A 10,181-nucleotide genomic window follows, 5' to 3' on the forward strand; every position below is an offset into this window, starting at 1 on the left:
TTCATATCTGAATCAACATGATGTTTAGATGGATAAAGTTTTCAACTTTATCCATAACAATGTCACAAACTTTCAAGATCTAAACTTTAATACACCAAAATGACCTAAATGACCAAGATAACTTTCATGGCTAAAAGGGAAGGCAAAATATCATAACTTTCCTAGTCCATGAGGTCCAAGAAGCATTCTAATTGATCAAAATATTTCGGAGTCCAATAACCTCCAAGATCACTCATAAAATGGACCAAATGTGTGAAAAACCACAAATGAAGAGATCTAAAGAACTAAAGAGCATGATTGGAACTTTATACTCACAATAGTCCAGAAATGTAGTGCCTTTGATGGATCCAAACTTGAAACATCATTCCCTTTAAACCAAAAGAACCTTCTTGAACTTTAAGCTTCATCAAAAAATCATAAAAATCATCCAAAAGAGGAGAGAGGAGAGGGGAGGAGATCAAATCTTGAAGATGGAGGCTAGGGTTTCACCCAAGGGGTTCTAGATATGATGGAGGCTAATAAAATACCCTAAAACATGAATCCTTACCTTTAAATACATTAAAAAACCCTAAAAACATTCGCGGGCTTGAGATCGTTCTCACCTCGTGACAGCCTACTAGTCACATCGTGAGAGCATGCTCCTCACCTTGTGACAACGGGTTTTCACCCAAATCCATTCCAACTTCAAACAATCATAACTTCTTCATTTCAACTCCGATTTTGGCAATCTTTATATGCACAAAAGGGTATTAACGAGCCCCATAACCCCATTTAATTACTCTTGACTTAAAACATACCGAAATAAAATCATTAATTCATGAAAGAAGTTTGAAGCATCACTTTTTCCATTTTACCCTTAGCTCCAAAACACAAATCAAGGGCTTAGATCACTTAAGCAACATTATCAACATTCAGTAGGATCTAAACTCTATTTCCTTGAAGCCCAAGGCCTTCATATGATCAAATTTACGGTCCACAATGCCTAAATAAGAAACTTCTCGAAACAGAGAAATCCTGGCAGAGCCCATTGGATTACGGTGAAAAATATTCTTAAGTATCTGGGAAGAACAAAAGACATATTCCTAGTTCTTTGCGGCAGTGATACGTTAAGAGTGAGTGGTTACAGTGACACCAACTTTCAAACAGGCCGAGACAACGTTTTTTTCACAATCTGGCTGGGTATTCTTATTAAATGGGGGAGTGGTTACTTGGAAAAGTTCCAAGCAAGACACGGTAGCTGATTCCACCTATGAGTCAGAGTACATTGCAGCGAGTGAAACATTAAAGGAAGAGGCTTGGCTGAAAAAATTTATTGGAGATCTCAGAGTCGTTCCAACTATTCAAGAACTAATGGAACTCTTCTGTGATAATGAAGATGCGGTTGCTTTGACAAAAGAACCAAAATATCATGGTAGATCCAAGCATATCGACAGAAAGTATCATTATATTCGACATCGGGTAGAGGACACCTTGTGGTGAAGAGAGTATTATCAGAAGATAATGTTGCAGATCCTTTTACAAAGGCTCCGAGTAGAGTCAAACACTACCAACATGCTAGGAGCATCGACTTAAAAGACGGTATTAGTTTTAATAGTTAGGTGATATTTAAAAAACTTGTAACAAAATAAATGTAATTGATTTGGTGAATGAATAATAGAGACTTATTCGAGTATTGTACTGTCTTATTCAATTATTTATTCTTGTTTTTCGTTTTGCATGTTTTACTTTCTGAGTAATTTGAATTATTCAAACTTCCACAGTCGTTCATACTTTTGGAAGTAAGTAGTGAATTAAGATTGTCATGAATTGATTGTAGATTGTCGATTGAGGTTAAGACAGTGCAATTGGAATTGCTACAATATTCATAAGTACTTTGAAAATAAGGATTTTAAGTGTTGGATAAACCCATGCTTAGAGATTACTTCATGGATCTTGTCACACGTAATTCTAAGATGATAATATCTACTATTCTTCAAAAGGAGATATATAACTTGTAATTTACAAATCGGTTGTGTATTGGTGTTATGTATACGCATCAGTAACTTGATGTTATAAAACATAGTATCATATATGATTTGGTGAGTAAAGGTTACAATTATATAGTCAAAGTTTATTTGTTCCTTTTGCCCCCTCGATGATTTTATGTTGACATTATAAGTGTTGAGCCCAGCCAAGACTAATTAATGTGTTCAATTGAAGTCCAATAAAGTCTTTACAAACCGGGAAATCGAGAAACAAAATCTTCTACAATGAGATTGATTTTGATCCATGTCTCGTGTCCATACGATATCAGAAGAACGAATGAATAATTGATCACTTATCTTAGGGCTGACGACTGATTTGAATCAGAATTTGGTAGTGGCTTTGGAAAGCACACTTTGCTATTTAGTTCAAGGTCTATACTTGAAATTCTAGTTAAGATGTCTAAGCCAATAACTAAATTGATATATTTTTGAATTAGAAGCAAAGTCCTTTTTGGGTTGCCCTCATAACTAGTAACTGAATAGAATGACTTTTTGCGAGAGAGGCTGATCTGTTAATTTATTATATGATTAATAAATTGTAACAAATGATTTAGTAATATATTATATGATTAGTATATTAATTAAAAATATTAATAATTAATTAAAAATTACTCAGGATAATTGGAATTAATTTCGGGTTAATTAGAATTAACTGGAAGTGTAGGGATTAAGCTTTAATTGTTCAATACTTGAGCAAAATAGGGTTTCTAGAACCTTCTAAGCATGACCGGTTTTGGCTAGAGCTTTTAGGGTTTCTAGATTAATTCTACTGGATAATTAAGGAGTTGGATAATTATCTAATTCAAGATATTATTATTATATTCAAATTAGGGTTATCCAAGGCTTCCTCATCAGCTATAAATAGGACCCCTAGGGTCTCATATTTTCGTCCAATCCTTCTAACTCATAAGAGTCGAAAATTTGCTCTAAGCCTTCCCTCTCCTCAAGTCTTCTAGTTGTTAGGGTTTTAGGTACAAGCCATTAGAGACATCCAAGTTTTTGGTGCTTGCTTTCCAAGTAACTAGAAGAGGAATCAAGTTGATTATTTGCTATAATAATCAAGAGGTATGTAATTCTAATCTTTATGTGATTTTTGATTTTCGTAGTCTCTCTCTAGGGTTTCTTGATATTAATTGTTTATTGCTATCAATAGAGAAAACATAATTCAAACTAGGTTGCATGTGAACTTAATGGTTAAATGTTTTTCTGCTCATATGTAATTTTAGCCTAGAAAACCCATCAGGATCGTCATAAGTCTCATCAATATAATATCCTACATCTTATCTAATGTAGTTGGAAGTAACAGTTCCCTCCAATCATCGTAATTAAGTCATTCGAGGTTTAGGGAGGAGGGGAAGATGCAACTTAATGTTTGTGATGGCAAAGAATTTGTGTGATGGAAGTATGGGATCACTATCGACTATGGTAGGGTTACAAGAGAATGCATCAACGACTAGAAGGGGAGACCAAAGAAGGATACACATGTGAAGGAAATAAAAGTGGGGAGTTTTTGTGAAAGTAGATAGAAAATAATTAATTGATACCATGTTAAAAGATATATTTTATTAATCTTGACAATGGAAATATGTACACAATACATACAATACGATCCATGCCATGGGCCGAGAATAACTATAGGTTATAAAATATTGGACTGAGCTAAATACATACACAAATGTATCGTTTGACATGTTCATTAAAATTAAATTAGCCGAATTCAATAAAGATCATAATTATTTATATTTTTTTTTCATTTTAATTATTGATAGTTTTATGTTAAAAATAATAACTATAATTGTTTTTTGGTAGGATGGGCTTGGTTTCAGAACCAAACTGGAATTGAGAAACTGAGAACCGAATTTATAGATGTAAGAGAAGCAATGACCGAACTGAATTATATATTCGGTTTCTAATCGGTTTCTGTTCAGGTGAACTCTAATTGGTATTTTACTATTTCGTTATGCCATAACTAATTGATAGGGTCCAGAACCGGACCGAATCAAACCAGAACCAAATTTAAGGATATGAACTATGAAGGAACCAAGAATTGAATTGAATTACATATCCGATTCCCAATCGATTCCGATTCACTTCGATTCCAATCGATAGTTTGCTGATTTTCTTGGTATTGAGTCGCAAAAACTATCACAAAAAATTCCAAAAAACAAACCATCATGACCTTACACGTACCATTTCCCCGTTCTTGGTGTTTTGAAATAATTTTTTTTCTCATATAAATATTATTATTTAAGTTACCGTTTTGCTGAATAAAAAATGATTGCTAAAATGTGCAGACTGACCCAATTAAATTTTGGTGTCCGTAAATATTAAAAAATAATCATAATTATGAAAAATAGCAACTAGACATTGTTTTAACCAATAAAAAAAATAAATGAAGCGGACCAGGTCTAACCTCCCCCATCTCAACGCGTCTTCAATTATTCTAAATAAATTATATACTTTTATGTTTGAAACAAAACTTTAGATAACTAATATCGTAACATACCATCTTCTAAATAAATATTATATTCACTAAGATTATCAAAACGATCACATGCAACTTATTAAAGCCACGTTAGATTTTGCATATTACGTCTTTAATTATATCAATACGATAACTTAAAATCGTAATCTCCTTGTGTTAACATGATAACTTAAATTCAAGTGTTTATTATTATTATTATTATTTTTAAATATATATGATTTAGTAACTAGATTTAAGGAATGTTTAACAAAACTAATTATTAAATGTAAGTTGTAACATTTACTTGTATAGAATTATTGGGCAACTTTTTGTAAGCTTTAGAAAATTGTATAATTATCAAAAACATAAAAGTAAAAAGCTTTCTTAAAACCTCTCAAAACTTACTTGAACTATCTTGAGAATTATGAGTTTTTTTTCTTAAAAATAAAATAATAATGTACATTTTTTCTAGTTCAACTTTTTTTGGTAAAAGCTAAATTTCAAAAGTTACCAAAATATCCTAATTAACAACCATCAATTAATCAATTAATAGTGAGTGAATTTTATAATAGATCAATGTTTTGTTGATATTGCATGACATTGACACTTTTAAGAAGGTTTAATTATATATTTTTTTATTTTATCTATAAAATTTGGTAAAATAAACGGGTTAGAACTTAGAAGTTATATTAGCGCATACTTTGGTAATTCTACAAACTTATCGGCCAACTATACATGTTCATCCCAATTATAATGGTACTTTTACAAAGGAACCCAACTAAATTCGTTTGACTAATTCAATTAGTACTGGCTAAATTAAAAACATTCTTATAAAAAAAATATAAATGTAGGTATAATATACTTAAAAGTATTTGTGTTTATTAACAAGTTTAAGGGATTTTTAATTATATAAAGTTATAACTGTATGTATAATATACGTTAAAAACCTAATGCAATTTGAGTATAATAAGATAGTGCAATTTAAGACCTTACTCCAAAAAAGAGAAGACCCCCCCCCCCCCCCCCCCCCCCCCCCCTCTCTCTTATCTTAGACTTATATATCCCACAATGTCTGATGTCTCCGATCCGTGTCTTGTCCCACTTCGCATTTACAGTACCTTCCACTTCCACCACCATGCATACCAACCTCACTTCCCAAACACTTAAACGCCATCGTTTGACGATGCTCGTTTTGCCAATGTCAGCCCTCCTCTTACTTGCACTATCCGTTTTTTCTTTCCTTACACTTACAAATCACCACCCTTCACTTTCATTATTTACGAAAAGACCCACTTCACATTTGCACATTCACAAACGACTACAAACTCAAAACGCAGAATTACAATGCGCCGGTGCACTTTACCACGACCTCTGTATCTCCACGCTCACAAGAATCGTACCAGATCTCACCTCTAGGTCGCTACCGGAGATTATCTCCGCCACCGTCAACGAGACTATCTCCGACGTACGCTCCACCGACTTCAATGTCACCAACATTCGCCGGAAGCTTCCTCATCTCACTGTTCTCGAGATCCGCGCTCTCGAGGATTGTCACACGCTGTTTCTGGAAACTGTCTCCCAGCTCAAATCCGCCGTCTCCGACCTGTCGAAATCATCTTCCGATAAATACAATGATCTCCGAACGCTGCTCAGCGCCGCCATGACGAATCAGGAGACATGTCTCGACGGGTTCTCCGGCAGCAAATCGGAGGTTAAAATAAGCCGACATTTCCGTAAGGCGTTGAAAGGGATTTCTCGTCAGGTGAGTAACTCACTTGCGTTGTTGAAGAAAATAAACGGCACGTCGAAAGGGAAGTCGGAGTATGGAAAGATGTCCGGTGGGTTCCCACAGTGGGTGAAAAGGAGCGACAGACGGCTGTTACAAACAACGGTGAATGAGACGGCGTACAATTTGGTGGTGGCTCAGGACGGAAGTGGAAACTTCACAACCATCGGTGAAGCTTTGAATGCGGCGCCGAACTCAAGTGCGACGAGGTTCGTGATATATATTAAAGCAGGGGCGTATTACGAGTACGTGGAGGTGATTAACAAGAAATCAAAGGTGATGTTCGTCGGCGACGGGATCGGAAAAACGCTTATCAAAGGCAACCGGAACGTTGTCGATGGCTGGACTACTTTCCGATCAGCCACCGTGAGTAAGTACTACTACTCTTTCATACATCGCATATAAAATTTGGAAGCATAAAGTGGGACATTAATAACTTATCAAGCTAAATTGCATCCTATAACAAGAATCTAACAAAACTAGTTTGTTTTGCAATTAAGTATATGATTTTATCAAAATAAATACCAAAGTGCATTACCAGTAAGTAATTTTTGTGATCTGTTATAAGAAATTTATTAATTTATGTGTTACTCACTTACTTGATAGGAAATGCATTTTATAACATAAATTGGTAAAAACATATAAGAAGTCATTAATCTTTTATCTTATTAACTATTCAAATAGATTTAAATTTTAAATTTAGTATATTTGATGTAAGTTTGCGTCATTGCTGATTTGTTTTGTGCATGAATCGAACTCCAATATGGATGGATATAACACGTTGTTGTTATTATTTCCATATTTAGTTAAGTTCACAAGAACATCCCAACATTTTGGTAACAATAAACATTTAACACATAATCATTACGATTAAATTTTGAATCATAGTTATGTTGAACAAAAACCGTATGTTAACAATGGGATTAGTATAAAGAATCGATCCAACTCCATTTAGTTTAGATTTAAATATGTGATTTTTTATAATATATCGTAGTGTTGACTAATAATACATGTAAGAACTAAATATTGACTCGAACTTTTAGAACTAATATTTTATGATGATTACTTAAATAAATAATTTTAAATATTACGTGTCTTTGGCACAACTAAAAACACGACCTAGTTAACGATTTGACATCTACAGATCTACTACCTAAAATATCAATAAAAGTGAAAAAAACGTATTTATACTCTGTAATAAATGTTAAAACCCAAAATAGAAATTTATATAATTAATTAAGATTTAATAAAAAAAACATATGAAAGATTTAGTAAGCGTATCTACATAAAATTAACGTGAGAAAAAGAAAAGCAAGTCAATCCAATGCTGGACTGACAACTAAGGACTTTTTTTATATATTATTGAAGCTTAATTTAAGCTTCGATCCACAGAACTGGCAGATGGTTGGGCCGTTGGTCACGGAAATGCCAATGCTTTGTCGGTGTCTTCATTTTATAATAAAAGGGTCCCACTTTCATGTAAATGCACCTACGTAAACTATAACTTCATACCCTAAAAAACATCTTCTAATAATCAATAAATATATTTTTCATAGGTTTGTATTTTTTAAATATAAAAATATATTTTCAATATAAAAGTGATTATCAATGGCATCTCTTACCATTTATAACTTTTATTTATTTATAAACGCACCAAATACTTTATTTCTAAATATTTGTCTTAAAAACTAGTTTTTAATTTATATACTTGTTTATCAATAAACTAGATTATAAAGTATCAACTAAGATAAATTATTTTTCGATTTAGGAAACATTAAATTACAATAAATGATTTTTTTTTTGTCAAATAGAACCTTAAAACTACACTATTTTGTCTATATGCGTCAACTTCTAATATCGTTAAGCTAAAGACCAATTTGTATATATAATAAAATTTTATTGGGTTTTCTAACATGTGACGTAAGAGAACATATAAGAAACATTAATTGAACTATACATTTTGGAGAATATTATCATAATTAAATATGAAATTTATTAGTTATAGAAAATATTCTTTATAATTAATGCATTTCATATTTAATTATGGTAATATTTTCCATAATTAATAGTTCTTATGTATGGCTTTAGGGCCTATATTAGAAAAATTCCAAATTTATTATCATAAAATGAAGCAATTATTTGAAGCTTATTTGACTTTATTTCACAATCATATACTTAATCATTAATCAAACACCTTAATAAATGAATACTTGCTTATTAAAATTTAGAAAAAAAATGAAAAAGTGCTTCCAAATATCTGATAAAAAACCTTTTTGTTACAAATATAAATATTATTTTTCTAATAAATTTGTATTCAATTACAGTTGCAGTAGGTGCAAATTTTATAGCGAAGGGGATAACATTTGAAAACTATGCGGGCCCCAGCAAACACCAAGCAGTGGCATTGAGAAGTGGGTCCGACTTCTCCGTATTCTACCAGTGCAGCTTCGTAGCCTACCAAGACACCCTCTACGTTCACTCTCTCCGGCAGTTCTACCGGGAATGCGACGTCTACGGCACCGTCGATTTCGTCTTCGGCAACGCCGCCGTCGTTTTCCAGAAATCTAACTTCTACGCCCGGCAACCCGATCCAAAGCAGAAGAACATCTTCACCGCGCAAGGTAGAGACGACCCGAATCAAAACACCGGTATCTCGATATTGGAATGCAAAATCGCTGCCGGATCAGAGCTGATCCCTAACCAGTCGATGTTCAAATCCTACCTTGGGAGACCGTGGAAGGAGTACTCGAGGACCGTGATTTTGCGGTCGTATATCGGAGATTTGATAGATCCGGCGGGTTGGTTGGAGTGGGATGGTAATTTTGCATTGAGTACGCTTTACTATGGCGAGTACACGAACAGAGGACCTGGTTCGAATACAAGCGCTAGGGTTACTTGGCCGGGATACAAACCGATCTTGAATACGACGGAGGCGAGCCAATTTACTGTCGGCAACTTTATTCAGGGAGGCGAATGGTTGAATGATACTGGTGTTCCATATTATCTTGATCTTCAACAGAATTTAACCGTTTTGATTTGACTCTTCTCTTATATTGATCGCGTCTCCAGGAGAACTTGTTTGGTGGCTGCTCGGCAGCCATGAATTCCGAGATGTGGCACTTGCAATCGAAGCTTGTTTAGGTAAAACTTTTTAGCGATTGTGCTCCATTTTGGGGTATCAGATAGATGACAAGAATTGTATTTCCTTGAAATTGTTGCAATAATTTATTATTTCAGAATTGCGAAGAAACTCTTTGCTGCTTTTATCAAAGTGCCAACTTTTTTGAAATCATGATCATTGGTTAGAAGGTCTAAAATTGGTTCTGGATGTTTAAAGACCATTCAACATCAATTTTGTAAACTAATTTAATTTATGGTAAAAATTAGTAATGGCCCATCATTGTCCCATTTTTTTGTATGCAAACGATATTTCTTTATTTCTTTCGCGATAAAAGTCAATCTCACAAAGGTAAATAAAGTCTTTGGTGTGGGAGTGGTTTTTTTTTGGAAACGACAATTATATTGAAAGGTACCCAAACTAGCAAGAAGCAAGCAAGGGACCAAACAGGAACAAAACAATGTATAAGAATTACAAGGAAATGAAGGGAGAGGACATCCACTCATCTCATTTACAAATACCACCTACACTCCTATAGTATCGTAGTATCGATATAGTATCGTATGTCGTGAGGCCACTAAGCTGGTATCCATTTATCTTTGGCTTCCAAATGGTGTTAATATGAACAGGGCGGAACATGGACACTAAAATTAGGGGGTCCGATATCAAATTTTCAAAACCGAACTATATAATCATGTTGAATTTGTTTCAAAGCGGTAATTTAATTTATTGTCTACGTATATATATATATATATATATATATATATATATATATATATATATATATAT

General features: G+C 33.5%; 1 protein-coding gene across 1 annotated transcript; it reads left to right on the forward strand.

Annotated features, from left to right (window-relative positions):
• Positions 1-5,549: 5,549 nt before the first annotated feature.
• LOC145129427 (pectinesterase-like) lies at positions 5,550-9,563 on the forward strand. The gene is made up of 2 exons (XM_079064122.1): positions 5,550-6,644; positions 8,599-9,563. The coding sequence occupies exons 1-2, from the start codon at positions 5,564-5,566 to the stop codon at positions 9,312-9,314; spliced, it is 1,797 nt and encodes a 598-aa protein (XP_078920248.1). The 5' UTR covers positions 5,550-5,563; the 3' UTR covers positions 9,315-9,563.
• Positions 9,564-10,181: the final 618 nt, after the last annotated feature.

This window comes from Lactuca virosa, chromosome 8 (genome assembly GCF_052849685.1).
Source record: "Lactuca virosa cultivar CGN04683 chromosome 8, Lactuca_virosa_CGN04683_v6, whole genome shotgun sequence".
Taxonomy (NCBI): Eukaryota; Viridiplantae; Streptophyta; class Magnoliopsida; order Asterales; family Asteraceae; genus Lactuca; species Lactuca virosa.

Coding starts and splice junctions, on each gene's coding strand:
- LOC145129427 (XM_079064122.1), top strand. CDS start 5,564: ATGTCTCCGATCCGTGTCTTGTCCCACTTCGCATTTACAGTACCTTCC. Junction 6,645..8,598: donor TTTCCGATCAGCCACCGTGA/GTAAGTACTACT, acceptor ATTCAATTACAG/TTGCAGTAGGTGCAAATTTT.